General features: G+C 39.3%; 2 protein-coding genes across 2 annotated transcripts in view; one reads left to right on the forward strand and one right to left on the reverse strand.

The window, feature by feature from the left end:
• The window catches only part of B4galt6 (beta-1,4-galactosyltransferase 6), a 70,019-nt gene extending 65,478 nt beyond the window's left edge, over window positions 1-4,541 (forward strand). The window contains exon 9 of the mRNA XM_090353289.1: window positions 1,137-4,541. Within this exon, the coding sequence (XP_090209415.1) occupies window positions 1,137-1,284 (148 nt within the window). The 3' untranslated portion in view covers window positions 1,285-4,541. The remainder of the gene's footprint in view (window positions 1-1,136) is intronic.
• Window positions 4,542-6,387: 1,846 nt separating this feature from the next.
• Window positions 6,388-14,074, reverse strand: Ttr (transthyretin). Its single transcript, XM_090353290.1, has 4 exons — window positions 13,969-14,074; window positions 12,819-12,949; window positions 10,536-10,671; window positions 6,388-6,624 (listed from the first exon to the last, which is right to left on the reverse strand). The coding sequence occupies exons 1-4, from the start codon at window positions 14,035-14,037 to the stop codon at window positions 6,508-6,510; spliced, it is 453 nt and encodes a 150-aa protein (XP_090209416.1). The 5' UTR covers window positions 14,038-14,074; the 3' UTR covers window positions 6,388-6,507.
• Between the last annotated feature and the right edge of the window lie 4,410 nt (window positions 14,075-18,484).

Genomic DNA, 18,484 nt, shown 5'->3' on the forward strand with positions numbered 1-18,484 from the left:
TGTGTCCCAACAAAACATCTACCACAGAGAACATTGCTTATAGAAGGAAGTCAGCTTTTTTTCATATAATTTTTATTGTAATTAATGGAAGGATTACATTACATTTGCCAGATGGAAGGTGCATTACTTCACATACATTGATACCCTTTCTCATGTCTTGGTCCCCATTTCCCTCCCCCCATCCCCGCCCTCATCTTGTTTTCCCCCCTTTCCTATCCAAAATACGTATATATCCAATATATCAGATAACAAAGTGAAATACTGTAACAATATGAGATAATCAAGGGAAAGCAAAAGAGATGAGAGATAACATAGTACATTAAGGACAACAATCACTCATTGTTTCTATATCCTAGAGGTCCTTTCATTTAGCATCATACTATATGGCCTTATGTATCTAGGTTTAGCTCTATTGCAAATCTCTGCTGCAAGAGTCCAAGGTTTCTACTGATTATGGCAAATGAGGGAAACCATTGAGCCTATGTTCCTTTGAGTCTGGCTTACTTCACTTAATATGATTTTTTCTAACTCTTGAGAAGGAAGTCATCTTTGTGTTGTTTTGAAGATATTCTCTTTCTTATATTCAATCTCATACAGACACACACATGTTATATTAATGAACCTAATTAACTAGTTTTTTAAAAATACTTCGTTGACATGAAACACTTTTGTTTCTTAGGGATGTCTTAAGTGGTAAGAATGCAAAATTGAGCTAGGTCCTGGTAGCTTATCTGTAATTTTGGCTACTTAAGAGATTGAGATTTGAGGATTGCAGTTTGAAGCCAGCCAGAGGAGGAAAGTCCTGGAGTCTTATGTCCAATAACTGCCAAAAGGGCAGAAGTAGTGCTGTGGCTCAAGTGGTAGAACACTAGCCTTGAGCATAAGTGCTCAGGGACAGCACCCAAGCCCCAAGACAGCACTAAATAAATAAATCAATAAGCACGAAAAGTTACTTTTTTTCAAATGGCATTTCTGAGTAGTAAAATGTTAATTTAGAGTCATAGTTTAGGTATATTTTAGAATATTAATGAGAATCTGAAATTGTAAAGGACTTCACATGTTTTAATTATAAGATAACTTAGATCATAGTCAGCATTAATTTTTTAATGTGTTTCTGTTTTCCTCTTAACACTTAGGTATAAATTACTAAGGTATTCTAAAGAGCGTCAGTACATCGACGGGTTGAACAATTTATTATATACACCAAAAATACTGGTTGATAGGTTGTATACAAATATATCTGTAAACCTAACGCCAGAGTTAGCTCCAATCGAGGACTATTAAAAAGAAAAAGTAGCTCTCGTGGCATGATACACTACAGTGCTGGGTCATGGATTTGGAGTGTACCCTCGGCCAAGGCCAGGGCATGGCCTATGGCAAGAGGCAGCAGTCCTGAGGTTCACTGTGTGGCACTGTGAAGCCCCCCCTTTCCCACTTGTCCCCTCGACGTTGAGACACACTCTAGGACATGGGGAACACTGCAGAACCTGAAGCCAGTGCTGAAGATCACAAGAGAGAGCTCCTTATATGAAAAGAAAAATTTTATACTCGAATCTATAATTCCAGAGAATGCTTTTATTTCCACTTAAACATATTTTGTACATATGTGATATAAATTAATTGTGTTTAAATTGTTGAAAAATAAGATGTGTCGCAGTTTTGCATGTACTTGGTTATGCCTCTGTTTGGACTTTTATAAGACTTTTTTTTTTATTTGCATGGGGAAAACATATTACTGTAAATTCATGTCCCTAAATGAAGGTTAACCTTTGTGTACAAGTGAAGGAACTGTCAGTAATTGACAGTGAATACAGTAAACTGTTATACTAGTTTTCAGCTTTACACCTCCAGCCTCACACGTGGAAGAACTCACAGCTTTTTGATGGCTTTAAAGGGAAAGAAGAAACTCAAGCAGCTTTTCTTCCTACCAGGATTACCTTTTTTTTTTTTTTCTTGCTTGCAATCCTATACCAGATTTAGCTGAATCACAACCATGTTGTTTATGCATATTGCATGGTATTACCAAGAAAATCTTAAATGTTGTGATGTGACATGATATAAAGGATCTCTTTATGTTAATGTCTGTTATGTACCTCTGGTGTGTCAGGGATTCTGTGCCTCAAAAATGCTCCCACACTTGTGTGTTTATAGACTGTATTTTTTTTTTAATTTCATAGTGAACAGCACTTTTATTATTTCTAGGTCAGAAGAGCCAAAACAAAATACTTTCATTTTTTTTTAATTAGCCTTTTTTTTTAAAGAAGGAGCTATAGAGAGCCTAAGTAGTACTTATACAGATGAATTATACTATTAGATAAGATGTTAAATGTTCTATTTTTATGAAGATAAATGCCTCATAGATTAAAAACAAATTTTAACTTAATTCTCAGTCTTGCACAGTTTCACCTTTAAAAATGACCCTTATAATGTCAGCCAGTTTCATAAAAACTATATTTTTTTTCACTTACGGTATAATGTCATAGAATTACCTTTTGTGCATGTGTGTATGTGTGTGTTTGTATGTATGTGTGCGCGCGCTTGCGCACGGTGCTGGAGACTCAACCCAGGCCCTCTACAGTTACCTTACAATACATTATCAATTATCTAGATGCACTGATAATGGGATACTTGCAAAAGCAGGTCTTACTACCTAATACCGAGGAGATTTACCTTAAGGTTGAACAAAGCTTTCCATTGAAAATTCAAACAGCATTCTTACTTTGAAAATGACCAGTTATAAGGATTTTTAAAAAAATGTCTTACAATATTTTCACAAACTTAAAATCTTATATATTCTACAAAATAAGTCTTTGACAACAACGGAGAATGATAGATGCCTCCATTTGAGAAATGTTTGAATAAAATTTGCCTGTGGGTTGTTCACCTAAAATGGAAATACAGCTATGTATCTCAGGTTGTAGATTTAAATTTCCAGGGCCATTTTCTATGCCAATTTTAGTAACACAAATGACCATAAATGAAATAATAAAATTACTGAAAATCATATACTTGAAGGAAATGGATAGTTTCTTTGTTACTATATCTGACAGAATTTTCCATATTAATTTATTAGAAATATTTCCAAAATATTTCTCTGTCATTTTATTTGTGATAGTCAAAATAGTAGAAAGAACAATCAAGCCTTCCAAAAAGTACAAATATTTGTACTTAACTATATTATCCACTCATTTTCTGTCTCTGTAGCTAATGCAGTCTTTTAAATTTGGTGAAATGTAAGACAATAAAATGACTGTGTTAACATCTTTGTTTACAATTAACAAGGTAGCAGGGCAGAGTAGCATAATTAACCTGACAATGCTGAAGTGTTTTATGGTGGGGAGACTTAGTGCTGTTTCTGAGTTTTACTCAGGAAAACAAAATTTTTTTACTCATTTTCATATATAGCTGTCCAGTTTCCAATGTCTTTTCTTTTTGACATACATTTCATACTTTCAAGGGAATTCAGTATCTGCCTTATTTGGGGGGTTTTAGTCTGACATTAATTTGTTTTAGGTGTTGTATGCAGATGTTTTGCTTTTAACAGCTTTGAATTTGGCATGCCATCCTGTAAAGGCTACTTCATAATTTTTTAAAGTAAAGAACTAAAATTATTTTTGGCTATGAACACTGACCTTTATGTTTCCATGAAGTGGCAGCTTACCTTCATTATGTGACAATAAATCTATTCCCTAAAGATGAGTGAGTACATTGCAAATGTAATCACTCTTCTGTTTAGTGTTGGGTCATTTTATTAATAAATCCTATATTAATTGTCCACTCTGTCCAATGCTAAATGTGACTATTTAGAAGTATTATTTTATGCTAAGCAAGTCAAGCAAGTTGAAACATTGAAATTATGAAGACATTCTCTGCTTATTGTATTTTTTTTAAATCACGAAGCCTACATGTACGAAGAAATATTAGAAAATCACTACGGCACTTGGGAAATTATATAGTGCCTTTCACTAGGGAAAGAGGTCATGATTTATAGCCCTGTTCACATAAAAGAAAGGGGAGATGGGCACACATCTGTTAAAATTGTATCTAATTCACTGAAAAAAATGTCATGTAATTCTTTGCCTAAAGTAAGATTTGATGAGCATTTTTAAATTTAAATTTAATTCAAATTTTTATTTTCTGTAAAGGATTCACTGAGAATCCTTTTTAAATATATTATACAAATACAGACTATGTGTTAAAAACTTACCATCCCATCACAGCTAAAATACTGATACCCATTCCAAAGCAAAGTGGAAAAATAGCCAATACAATATCCTTTAGGAGGGTCTCTGAATGAAAAGCAGATTTTGTGGGGTTTTTTAATTTGATTTTTGCTTTCCTCCATAATATTCTCTTAATATATTTTATAGATAAGTATCACTCTAGATTCTTGCCTTGGATTTGTAAGTATGCCAGTTGAGAGAAACAAAATGATCATAGTGTTGTCACAAAGAGAAAGTGTACTTAAGTTTTATTTTCTTTATCTGATATAAAAGGCTTCTACATAAATGCACTGAAATAAATGCTAGTGATCTCTTGTACTCTCATTTTTTGTGTTTGTTTTTTTCTGCTTCTCATGGAAATGTTTGTACTTTTTTATCATTGTCTTTTATGAAATATAATGTTCTAAAGACTTTGTGTGATGATTTAGTTATTTCCTCTAAGGAATTTTTGTGGTTACCGGGGAAGGGGAGGGCTTGTTTTCCTAAATTTGAAAGAAATTACCGATTTTTGTCTTGGTTGACTAGAATTTGCAACATAAACCAATGTAAGCAATCATATCTTAAATACATTTAGCAATCACATCATTGCTTTTATTTCAAAACTGGTCTATTCAAATATTTGAATAAATGTTTTTATTAACATAATGGTAATTTGTTGTATCAAATACAATCTATTAATCTAGAAGAATTCTTAAGAATATGGCTTTATTGCTGGGTGCTGGTGGCTCATTCCTGTAATCCTAGCTACTTAGGAGGCTGAGATCTGAGAACCACCATTCAAAGCCAGCCCAGGTACAAAAGTCTGTCAGACTCTTATCTCTACTTAACCACCAGAAAACTGGAAATGGTGCTGTGGTTCAAGTGGTAGAGTGCTAGCATTGAGCTGAAGAGCTCTAGGGCTGGGGCAGTGCCCAGGCCTAAAGTTCAAGTCTACAACTGACAAAAACAAAAACCAATATGGCTTTACCATACATTTCTTCTACACTGTATATTGCAAATGAAATCTTTCACTCTGCTAGCTAGATGTCAACAGGGTGACCTCAAAGCATTAGACTAAGTTAAAATGGATCTCAGAGTCGTCTTTTGGAGGAAAGTCATCCTGCAGAATTACCAGAACAAGAACTGCATTGGACTTGGTGTGAGCATGATGAAATAAACGATTGAGACTTGGGGGGTTTTATTATGGCAATGCAATCTCATCCACCAATAGGCATTCTGAAACACCTTCAGGTTACTAAATTATTCCATTCAGCTTGGCCTTGTAATCCCTAGTCTCTGCCTACAACTCTGTTCTCTTATTTTTATCACTCAGATTGAGTGATGCCTTGTTTGTTTATTTGCTTATTGGAGATCAAGTCTTACTATGTAACTCAAGTTGGTCTGAAACTCACCATCATCCCTTTTTAGCCATTCATTCTACCATCCACAATGGATGAGGCAACTCTTTCAGTCTGACAACTATTCTAGGGTTTTCTCTGACTTCTCTAGGTTGTGGGCTTCTCCCTACTTCATACTCTTGCTGAGGTGTAGCCCTGTCAATCCACAACAAATGGCATGCTTATCTTCTCAAAAGCTTATTAGTAGTTGCAGGTCTTCTTCATAGTTCTTCACCAATGGATTTTGGATTGGTGTAAGTAAATTGGCTGAATGGGGACTCTGGTTACATCCCTTTTTGAACAGGTTGCCAGAGAAGTTGGTCTACCCTGGATCAGAAGGGCTTAGGAGTTGCAGGTAGGCCTCATTGGAGCTCCACTAGTCATTTTTATTTATGAATTAGTTATTCTTTTTTTGCACCATGAGAGTTTAAACTCAGGGCACTGAAGCCATGCTTACACCCTACTATTGAAAGCAGTGAAGGTCTTAAATGACCAGAGTAAAGTGGGTCCTTCCAATTTATCTTCTTCCTCCTCCCCCACCAAACATTACAGGAAAATAAACATTTCTCTTGAATGGCTTCACAATGCTGTGACTTTAATGGCTGAAGATCATGCTTGATGCACATCTTGTTTGTGAATAATTGGAAATGTGGGCTCCCCAGGACCCCAAAGTCTCTGGTGAGAGACTTATCTAAAATTGGTTTGCTTCTCTGTAAAATCTGGGTGTGAGTATGGAGGAATGGAATTATGGAAAGAAGACAAAATCAAGTCAAATAAAAAACAAGACATACTTTTAAACAGTCATATTTATGGTCTCTTCCTGAGTTTCTAATGTCATTTACAGAGTGAAAACACTGTTTTAGAAAAATGCAATATTGGTAGTTAGGCAAGAAGCTGTCCCTCCTCATTCAGGCCCCTCCCTCCTGGGGGTTGCTGACCACTGCGGTGGTGGAGTAGGAGTAGGGGCTGAGAAGAGCTGCAATAGTGTAGGAGCGATGGCCAGAATCATTGGCAACAAACACCACCTAGGAGAGAGAAAAAGACAGGGCTCAAGAGTGGGAGCCACACAGAGGTTTGGCTGGAATTCCAGTGCCAAATTATTTTTAGGTCTTTTGTTGTTGTTGTTGTTTGTTTTCTTTGCTGGAGGAGGGTAGAATGATTAAAACAAACAGCAAAAACCCAGACACTCTGGTAAGCGAAGCCTGGTAGAGACCCACGCATTTTGTAGAAGAAAGCCACAGGACTGCCCGTGCAACCAAGCCTCTTGCTTTGAAGTTTACACCAAAAATCTAGATGGCCTTCACCTGACTGGAGGAGTCATGGAAAACCTTAATGCTTATGTCTGTTTTCTTAGCTTCAGGAAGGGGAGAATGGAAATGGTATTGACTGATTGAAGGACAGAGGAATGGGGACTGTCAGCCCCCCACCACAGCTTTTTATGTGTGTTTTTTTCTTTTTAATTGTGTTGGTACTGGGGCTTGAACTCAGTGCCTTGTGATTTCGATTGACTTTTTTTGGCCCTCTACCACTTGAGCCACACCTCCATTTTTGGCTTTTTGCTGGCTAATTGGACTGGATGTTATTCCCTAGCTGGCTTTAAAATTCAGTCCTCAGGTCTCAGCCTCCTGAGGATAGGACAGCAGGCATGAGCCACTAGGGCCAAGTCCAGAGCCACCAGGAGTTTTTGAGACCTAGAATTTAAGAGTTGAAAAAAAAATCCATCTCCTATGTTACAGATAACCAAACCAGACTTCTGTATTAGTGACTGCCAAGTGAATACAATGACAGAACCACACCAGAAAAGACAGAAAAGAGCCACCTATCCCCAGGCCTAGAGGATCCTTGTGCTTTTTTAAAAATTGATTTGTTTGGTCACTGTCCCTGAGCGCCTCAGCTCTACCATTTTTGAGCTACAGTGCCACTTCTGGATTTCTGGTGGTTAATGGAGATAAGAGTCTCATGAACTTTCATGCTCGGGCTGGCATTGAACATTGATCCTCGGCTCTAAGCCTCCTAAGTAGCTTGGATTACCGTTGTGAGCCACTGGCACCTGGCTTTGCCTTTTTTTTTTTCCGGTTGGTCATGGGACTTGAACTCTGGGCCTGGACGCTGTCCTTGAGCAGTTCAACTCAAGGCTACCACCCTACCCCTTGAGCCACAGGGCCACTTCCGGTTTCCTGGTGGTTAACTGGAGATAAGAGTCTCACAGACTTTAGTGCCCCCGCTGGCTTTGAACTGTGATCCTCAGCTCTCAGACTCCTGAGTAGCTAGGATTATAGGTGTGAGCCACCATGCCTAGCTCTGGCTTTGCCTTTTTTTTAAATGTATTTATTTTTAGCATAAAGGACACGTGCATTTTAAGGTATGGAACAATGAAATGCTAGCTAAAAGCTCTGTAGGATTCCATTTAAAACACCAACTGTGGAACATGTTGTTGGAATTCTGAAATATACATGCTGGCTTTGGAGCTCGTTTAAGCTTTGTGATTGGGAAAATTGTGGATTCAAATGTTGTTGTACTTAGTCGTGCACTTGTCAAATTCAGTGGAGCATCTGAGACACTCCCAGATGCCTGGTGTGAGGTAATTTGGGATGAATTTGGTTCGGGGGAGAAATGGAGGGCAGAGAGGCTATGTGGAATATTACTTATTTTGTATTCGGGCTGTGGATTAGATACACTCTGGAGAAAGCCTTTCTGTTCCTAAAGGGCAATGGGTACCTGGATGAATGTAAACCATACTGAAAACAGTACAGCCCTGTAGGGCCAATCCATGGAAGCAACCATGAGAAATCTCCTGTTACTTTTGTTGACATTCTCTAGCCTTCCTTGTTTTCTTCAAAATTGAAAAGGTCACAAGATATAATCAAAATCCCATGTTATTGAAGAGACTTAATGGATCAGAGAACATTTCCTGATATTCCTTTGGAAATCTTATATGACCACCTGGGTCACTAGCCCAGAAGTAGCCAGTTCTGAAGGAATGCAGCTGTCTGGCAAGAGCCCAGCATAGCAGTCTCCATGTCCTGCTCCTGTGGTGCGAGGAGGCACATGCCCCCCCACTCCCTGGTCTACTCAGGCTCCAAACTGGGTTCCTGATTCCACTGCACATGTCTTACCTGGCATCTTTCTTTCCATTCCTGATGCAGATGTGTGAACCCTGAGCCCAATGCTCAACACATGAAAGGTTATTTATTTCGAGAATGTTTTTTTCATTGAATAGTCGAGAGTAAAGAGCAGAAAAGGAACCCAACAGGAACAGTGATGGGTCATGGGTCTGTGGGAAGGGAACCTTTTTAGATGGCTGAGACCTTGAGCAGAAACAGGTCATAGGAAGGGCTCAAGGCAAGAGTTACCATCTCTTTGCCCTGATCAGCTTGCTGTTTCCCTGTTCAGCTGGGGAATGGCTGAGTGGCCAGAACCAAGGTTCTTGGGGGACTGATTTGGCCCATACAGCTTCCCTGACATCATGGTTGGCTAAAAGAAGTGCCTTATGGTCATTGAAAATTCATCCATGACTAAGCCAGAGAGAATAGTTGCCTTTCATGCGGAGCTATTTTTGATGGAATTAGTTGATCTTTAACTCTGACCAACATGTCTGGATTCTATTTCCATGACAGCATGTGTGTTTTAAATGACTTACCAAGTGACAAGCAGGAGAAGGCAGGGACATTGGGCCCAGGTGAGTATTAATAGCTCAACAGTGTGAGCCAGAGGCTACCAACCTAGAGCTGGATATAGTGGCATACATTGTAATACCAGCACTCAGGAGGCTGGAGTAGGAAATAGTAGGTTTGTGGCCAGCCTGAACCCTAAACAACCTGGTGTTGCTGGTTCATATCTATAATCTTAGCTACTCAGGAAGTTGATATCTGAGGATCATGGTTCAAAGCCAGCCCAGGGAAAGGAAAGTCTGTGAGAATTCTATTTCCAGTTCACAAACAAGGTAGAAGTGGATCTATGACTCAAGTGGTAAAGATCTAGCCTTGAGTAAAAATGCTCTGGGGCAATGCCGGTTCTGAGGTCAAGTCCCAACACACACACACACACACACACACACACACACACACGCACACAAAGATTCTCTGGCTGCCCCTTCTGTCTGTGATGCATGGAAAAAAGGAGAAAAAACGTCAGGATCAGTCTTAGGAGCTGGAAGTAGCTCATTGGTAGAGAGAGTGTAGAGGAACCAGGATTTGATCCTAGGCACCACAAAAGAAAGAAATAAAGAAACAACATGAGAGTGAGAGAGAAAGGAAGAAAGAGGGAAAAAGGAAAAGAAAGGAAAGAAGGAATAAGGGAGAGGAGAAAGAAGGAAAGGAAGGAAGAAAAAAGGGAGACAGAAAGGATGGAGAAAGAAAGAAAAAAAGAGAAGAAAAAAGATATGATGAACACAGTATGGTTTTGATTAGTTGAGCGTGTTTTCTTTTTTCCAAGCTTGATTTTTTTCACAGGAAAAAACTTCCTGAAGCCCTGGGAGACATACCACTCTGCTTCCTCACTTAACTAGTAGCCATGTGACTGTAAGAGCCATTTGCATCTCTAAGCTCATGAATGGCTTGCCCAACTTTCTAGAGGTGTTTTGGAGTAAAGATTGTTTTCAGGTTTTAGAGAAGCACAATGAAGCCTCTATCTTGTTATTGAACATGGGAAGTACTGCTCATAACCAAACATAAATATTTGTTTAGCAAAAAAACAAATATTCACATGAAGTGGGCTGAAGAGAACATCGTGCTACTAAGTGATCTTAATAAATGCAGGGAAAAGATTTGGTCTTCAGCCTGTTGTAAAATTCTGGTTGATGCAAGTCAAAGGAACTTGCCCTCTCCTCCTGGAAAGTCCTCATCCCCTTCCCTGAGCAATTTCCATGGGGTGTGGAGTGCATGTGTGCATTTCCTAAAAACAAAACCCAGACTGACTCAAGGCTCTGCCCACTCACCTCTGCATACTCATGGAACGGGGAAATGCCGAGGGCCTTCCAGTAGGATTTGGTGTCTAATTCCACTTTGTATACACCTTCCACGAACTTCTCATTTGTCGTGAGCCCATGCAGCTCTCCAGTGTCTTCAGTTTTCCTGTAAGGCACAAAAGTCCAGGTTAGATTATGCATGAAGGGAAAAAAATGACATCACAGAGGGATACCACACACATACACACACACACACACACACACACACACACACACACACACACACACACTGCTCTTTGAAATGAAGAAACTGGTAGAAATTTTTGCTAACATGAAAATGAAAATGTAGATATAAATCTTTATTTAAAATAGCCTCAAGAGACAGGCACTGGTGGATTGAGTCTGTAATCTAGCTACCCAGTTCAAAGCCAGCCTAGCCAGGAAAATCTGTAAGTCTCTTATGACCAGTTGGCAGAAGTGGAACTGTAGCTCAAGCAATAAAGTACTTTAGCCTTGAGCAAAAATGCTCAGGGACAGTGACCATCCCCTGAGTTCAAGTTCTAGGAGCCAGGCATGCATAAACAAAACACTAGGTACTAAAATGCAGATCAGGGGAGGAACTCTTGCCTATCGGTATGAGTCTCTGGATTTAATCTTTGGCACTAATAATAATATTAACAATGATAATGATCATTCTTAGGATTCAGATTGGTAAAAGTTTATGACTGTCCTGGAAGCTGCTCTAACTTCGAAAACTGCAAGACAGCAAGTCTCATGCTTGCAACCCTGCCATGAGGGTATCTTCCAGAAGATGACAGCACTTGTACACAGAAAAGGAAAACCAATGTACAAAGAACCTGTCTGACTCTTTTCCTTTTTATGCATTTATCCCTTAGATAATTCTTTACCAACAACAAATACGGGGAAACTTTAATTTCTGTATAGGTAACAACCCAATAGCTGAAATATCAGAACCTGCTCCCCATTGGACTACAAAAACTAAGTCAGATAAAATGAAAGTTACTTTTAGGGACTTTAACTTTTTCTGATCACCCATTTCTTCCCCCGCCCCCCCTCTGCATTCTGGTGGAAAAAAATTCACAGAAGCATTTCAGTATCCACTCTAGCTCCCACTTAGAATATCCATTTAGCCACTTTCCATATCGTGTTTAGCATTTTATACAAACACAAAGAAATGAACAAACAGAAACTCAATTAAAAGCACACCAAAGAAAATGATCTCCCAAATGAAGGGTGAAGATATATACTGTGGTTCTTGGGATTCAATTAAACTAATCTCCCAGGAGACAGAAATAGTTACTGTTGAAGTTTTCTTAGTTGTTCTTCCTTTTGTTTAGTTTGCTCAGGTTTTCTAATATTTGTTTTCTGTGCAATTCTTGCTAGTGGAACTTGCAAAAAATCATCATGAATACTGAAAAGTGTCTAATGTAGGTGTGGAGTCATTTTTGCACCAATGATGGGTGATGGTGAGATAAATCTATGGTTGTACTTTGTCTGACACATCCTTCTTTTAGATATTGATTTAAAAATTAAGGCTTCACAAAAGCTCTGGATTCTCTGTGATCCAAAGAAACTCTAAGTGGGGAATCTATGAACTCCTGAAGTTATATATACATACACATCTTATATATTATATACATTTTAATATATATGCATGTATACATCTATGAGTATTTCTCTGGGCATAGTTTTCAGTTCCTTCTTCTAATCATCTGTGATTTGTAAGGGTGGCAAACTCCTCTTAAAGTATTGCTAACTTCTTTTCCTTTCTCCAGCCAATTGCTCTAAGTGATTATCTAGTTCCTGCTCACTAGCAGCTAAGTAAAAAAAAGAAGAGAATATCCTTCTCTCCTATCATTTGGTCTTTGCCTACATTTTAAATCTGTCAGTTCTTTCCTTCCTTCCTTCTATCCTTCTTTTCTCTCTCCCTCCCTCCCCCCTGCCTCCCTCCCTCCTTTCCTTCCTACTTTCCTTCCTGATACTAGGACTTGAACTCGGGACCTGGGCACTGTCTCTAAGTTTTTTCATTCAAGACTGACAGTCTACCCCTTGGGCCACTTCTCCACTACTAACTCCTTGCTGGTTATTTGGAGACCAGAGTCTCATGGACTTTTCTGCCCCAGGTGGGCCTTGAATCTCTATCTTCAAATCTCATCTTCCTGAGTAGCTAGGATTATAGACATCAGCCAAATTCACTCTTAGATTCTTTAGGGAATGATGTGAGCCTCCCTGAAGAGTGCTTGGGGAATGGAAAGATATAACCAGTTCTACAGCAGGACTTTGAGCTCTTACCCAGCTGCAAACGGCTCCCAGGTCCCATCAGCAGCCTTTCTGAACACTTGCACAGCCACGTTGACGGCAGGGCTGCCCCGAACCGCATCAAGGACTTTGACCATCAGAGGACACTTGGATTCTCCAGGGGCCTGACCATAAGAAGGCAAGCGAGAAGTCCTCAGAATCATTCAGAATAGAGCAGTTTATTCTTTTTTCCCCTTAAAGTTGTATTTTACTGTCGGGATGATGTATAGAGGGGTTACAGTTACATTAATCAGGTAGTAGGTACATTACTTCTTGAACACTGATACCCCTTCCCATGTTTTTGTTTTCCCACTTTCCCTCTCCCCTCTCCCAGTTGCCTTGTTTTTCCCCTTCCCTTAGAACAATTTATTCTTTGAGGGCAAGAAATCTGAAACAAAGTCAGAAGTACAAGCTGATTCCATTACCAGTAATGTATGTGTTGACAATTAATGAGCTTCTCTAGTCAGTAGAACACAGACCTAATTGTCTCCAAAGCAACAATGGTTTCTGCCTGGAGACATGTTGCTATCAACTAGGGACTTGTATAATGAATTTTAAAAGAGAAAATAGGTCCTCTGAGAACAGTTGCTTTGCTCAGCCTCTCTGTATGAGTGAAAGTATTAAAAAGAGGCAATGTGCCAGAGAATGGAATCATTTTTATTAAAATCATTCTATCAGTTGTATCTTTAGTAATTTCCTAATTGTTATAAAATAATGTCAGTATATATATTTTATACTTGTATTCAGGGCTTAAGAATCAAATATAGGTCTAGAATAACAATTATATTTCAACCAGCAAAAGGCCTGGAATGCAATCTTATACAATTTTTCTCAATGTTTTTTATTAAAGGAAATTTTCATGAAAATTCATGAAAATTAAGATTTTATCTTTATTTTTTTCATCTATTTGAGGGCATTGAAATGCTAAACACTTCAAACTCATTGCATGATAGCAAGAGAAGAAAGTGTCAAAGGTCTAGGCCCCATTCATAAGCCCTGAGCCATTACATTTCTCTTGAATCAATGCTATTAAATATAAAATCTTGACACCCTTACTCTAGTAATATAAGCTGACTGTCAAAGCCAAAAGAAGCCAATTTGACTTCATCTAATGCATATGGACTTCACAGACTCAAACACTCACCGCAGGGCCAGCCTCAGACACAAATACCAGTCCAGCGAGGCAAAGAAGGAGCAAATGATGGGAAGCCATCTTGCCAAGAGTTAGAAGATTTCTGAGATGGCTGCTTCTGAGCTGTGGGCTTTTATAATCCCTTCTACCAAGCCAGGCTGCTGATCTCTGTCAATCTGACTCCAAACCTGCTGATTCTGATTATTGACTTAGTCAACAAAGGGAGAATAAGTAACCCACACAAATATGAACCTTGTCTAGAGAGATTAGAGCACTGGAACATTAGCTCTATGAAATATTCTTAACAGGTCACTTGACCTGCTAGATCACTAAAACAAAACAATTCAAACTAAACAGAAATTTGCTTGGCTAAATATACGAGCATTCTCAAGATTCTTTTCCTTACCTCTTTCTATTCATGCTTTTTAAATTTTTTCTATACATTTTTGTCTTTTATTTTAGCTGAAAGATGTGAGTTGCAATAATTTATTTCATGATGAGAGACAGCTGGTTGCACAGGCTTAGATGAAACACATTCACAATGTGATTGGACTGGATCTATGTCCATAACCAACAAGCAAAAGCCCCTGGCAGTGTATCATTTTAAAGTTTATTTTAGCCAAACCATGTCACCTGGAAGCTTTGCTTAGTCAATAATTGCTCTACCATGTGTGTGAGTGAGTGTGTGTGTGTGTGTGTGTGTGTGTGTGTACATGCGCTGCTGTGTGCACATGTGCCTATCTGTGAGTATCTTTGGTATATAAGATTCATCCCGACCTGAGGAAGAGTGGCATATTTCAAATGATCACTGTTAGATATGAAACATATAGAGCCAAATCATTACTGTGTCTCCTTATAGGGTAAGCATAACCAAGGCTGCTCAGCTAGATTTTTGTTAGAATGAAAATCTCAGGAAAGAAATAAGGAAGACTGACAGAACATGAAGCCATGATTAACATCTCTTCCTTTCAATTTACCTGTAAACCAGAAATAGTCATCATTCAATAATTTAATTAATCAAGTATCAATGTGTGTTTGTGTGTGTGTGCGCGCATGTGTGTGTGTGTGTGTGTGTGTGTGTGTGGCCTTGCCCACAGATAAGACAGTTTTTTTAAAAATTATTTTATGGGGACAAACATGTAAGATATATAGAGAAGACAGCTATTTTAGACAGCTACATGTCAAGAGTAAATCCATGCTGCAGCCCTAAGAGTTCAGAGAAACATTCCTGTAGTTGACAGATACAACCTGGAAGAAATTCCACAGGAAATAATGAAGTATAGGAGCCTGCGAGGTGGCTCACACCTATAATCCTAGCTACTCAGGAAGCTGAGATCTGAGGATCACTGTTCAAAGCCAGCCCAGGCACTAAAGTCTGTGAGACTCTTATCTCCAATTAACCACCAGAAAGCTGGAGGTGGCTCTGTGGCTCAAGGAGTAAGGCAGTAGCCTTGAGCTGAAGAGCTCAAGGACAGCGCCCAGGCCCAGAGGAGCTTTTAGGGAGGTGAGAATGAAATGAAGAATAAGGCATCCTGAAAATATGGGAATGAGTGGAGAGAGTAGGTTGACTAAAGGAAAACAACAATGATGAGGCACTATGAGAGCACAACTGGGGATGAAGATAGCAGTCCTGAATCATCCAATTCGATCCTGAGCTTCAGTTTCCTGAATGACTCTGAGTTATTTAACATTTCAGATACTCATCTGACTCATTTGTAAAATAGAAACATCTACTTTTCTAATTCAAAGAATACTTCTAAGATTATTATTATTATTTTTGGTTTTTGCCAGTCCTGGGGCTTGAACACAGGGCCTGTCCTTGGGCTTCTTCCTCAAGGCTAGTGTTCTACCACTTGAGCCACAGCACCACTTCTGGCTTTTTTTCTATGCATGTGGTACTGGGGAATCAAACCCAAGTCTTTGTGCATGCTAGGCAAGCACTCTACCACTAGGCCAAACTCCCGGCCACCTTGAATCTTTTAAAACAAAATTTTTTTGCCAGTCCTGGGGCTTAAACTCAGGACCTGAGCACTGTCCTTGGGCTTTCTTAAGGTTAGTGCTCTGCCACTTGAGCCACAGCACCACTTCCGGCTTTTTCTGTGAATGTGGTACTGAACCTGGGTCTTTGTGCATGCTAGGCGAGCATTCAACCACTAGGCAAAATTCCTGGCCCTATCCTTGAATCTTAATAACATTTGAAAGTTCTTTCCTAATCCAGCAAACCCTTCATCCTATGTGTTTCGAACTTGTACTCTGTTTTTTCTTATTGTTATTTTGGTTTGTTGTCGATTGTGGAGCTTGACCTCTGTGCTTGGACGCTGTCCCTGAATTCTTCATCTCAAGGCTAGCTCTTTTCTCATTCCAGTTTTCTGACAGTTAATTGGAGATAAGAGTCACACGGACTTTGTGCCTGGCTAGCTTTGAAGTGTGATCCTCAGATCTCAGCCTTCTCAGTGGCTAGGATGATGAGAGGCGTGAGCCACCTACCCAGCTCTGCACTCTGTTGAAACCAAGAATTGTCTCCTCTAGATATTGTGAACTAGCAGCCCTGGGAAAACTCCTGCCCATCGTCACCAATATGTGTTTTAATATTTTGATTTGAACTAATTGCTAAAATTAAAATTAAGACATGTGACGTAATAGTCTGGATTTAGGGCTTGTTTTGAAAAAAATCAGAAAAGATGACAGCAGTAGTGGATCTGTGGCTCAAGTGACAGAGCAATGGCTTTGAGCAGAAAAGCAGCATCGACTTAATGGGTTCAAGCACCAGGATGAGAAGGACAGCAACAACAAAGGCTGCTGACTATAGTGAGTATCTGAGATGGTTACATGGTCACCTTCAGTGGGATCAAGTCTCAGATATCAGTTTCCTAGGTCTTCTCTCTCTCTCTCTCTCTCTCTCTCTCTCTCTCTCTCTCTCTCTCTCTCTCTCTCTCTCTCTCTGTCTCTCTCTCTCTGTCTCTCTCTCTCTGTCTCTCTCTGTCTCTCTGTCTCTCTGTCTCTCTCTCTCTCTCTCTCTCTCTCTCTCTCTCTCTCTGTCTCTGTCTCTCTCTCTCTCACTTTTCCTCCAACTTCTGAGGTCAGGTAAGATTTCTAGCTGCACTATCATATTGAGCATTAAAAAAATGAATGCATGTCCTATTTTCCTCATGCACATTCCTAGCAAGCCTCTAGAAAATAAGCTTGTGATCGTTGATCTTCCAAGAGTCATTGAAGCAGTGATGGACTACTTATTTTCTTCTTCCAGAGAGACATCAGCACTCTGAATGATTCTTCTTTAGACATCGTTCCTGGAATCTTCGCCACCTAGGACTTTGCCCTCTGTCATCTTCCCATTGGTCATTGAACTGGACATGTGCTCTAAATAAGAGCAGATCGGCCCACAGGACATGGAAATGAGACAGACGCCTCCCTTGGCAAAGCTACTCCATCCTCAGTGCTGCATCCTGAGTGCATTCACAACTGTAGTCTCTGTGGACCTCTCTCTTAATCATAACACTACTTTTTGTGACCTTCCGGTTCCAGTAATCTCAAATAGCAAACAGTACCTATCATGCTGTACTTTGCTCACTTATCAATTTTTCCCTAAAAGTAGGAACTACATTTACCATAGATCTGTCTCATCCTGTTTGTTCAGACTCCATTCTGTTGGCATGTTTTGCTAGCTCGTTCTATAAGTCAGTACATTATGGCATTCTCCTTGCCACATGCCCTGGTACACTTTGACTTGCTTGCCTTCTGAACTATATCTTGATCTGGAAATCATTAATAAAATTTGAATTTGAACCAGATAAGGAGGTAGAGAAAAAATGATGCAATTTAGAATACGGGAGCCGGGGGGAGGGTTGGGGGGAGGTGGAGAATCCCGAATCTATTGGAAAATTGGAAAACTGATTAGAAAGTATATTCTACTAGAAAATGCATGCTCTTTCTTATAATTTCCATAAACTAGTTTTAAAAAATTTGTTTTCTGAATACCGTATACATGTCAAAAAACTAGCCAGTAGTCTTGTCCATCCTGGAATTCTTGCTAATAATGTTATGAGTAAGCTGATTAACCAGAAGAGAGAAATGGGAGGTCAGGTGTGTGCTGAGACTGGACCCCACTGGGGAGGAAAACATCAGGATTTGGGATTCTGGGTCTTTGCAGATTAAAGAATTCAACTTTGTCAGCTCTCTTGAGGTGGATAATTCCTGGGGAGGGGAGAGAAGGATTGACTAATGGTCAGCAAATCATAAAACACTCATTTTTTAATCCATAATACCAATTTAATTAACAGTCAGATGATGCCAGGTAAGCAAGGAATTAGAGTAAGAGGCCTAGGTTGTATTGTGAAAATATTTCTTATGTAGGAGAGTCTAGAAAAGTTCCCTGATTTCACTGTGAAGAACATTGCTGTCAGGCTGCTGATGCTCATGCCGGCCTCATTCAGCCTGCCTGTCCTCCAGAGAACTGAAAACAAAACAAAACAAAACAAAATAAAAAGATCCTTTCCTTTGTTTCCTTCCTTGTTTCTTTTTCTTTTTT

This window comes from Megascapheus bottae, chromosome 19 (genome assembly GCF_031878675.1).
Source record: "Megascapheus bottae isolate mThoBot1 chromosome 19, mThoBot2.hap1, whole genome shotgun sequence".
NCBI classification, from domain to species: Eukaryota; Metazoa; Chordata; class Mammalia; order Rodentia; family Geomyidae; genus Megascapheus; species Megascapheus bottae.

What these genes read in the sequence shown, in the direction of transcription:
- Ttr (XM_090353290.1), bottom strand. Translation starts at nt 14,037, where the DNA reads ATGGCTTCCCATCATTTGCTCCTTCTTTGCCTCGCTGGACTGGTATTT. An exon ending in TGTCTGAGGCTGGCCCTGCG is followed by an intron (nt 12,950 to 13,968) that starts GTGAGTGTTTGA and finishes TCTTATGGTCAG; the next exon opens with GCCCCTGGAGAATCCAAGTG. An exon ending in TGGGAGCCGTTTGCAGCTGG is followed by an intron (nt 10,672 to 12,818) that starts GTAAGAGCTCAA and finishes TGTGCCTTACAG; the next exon opens with GAAAACTGAAGACACTGGAG.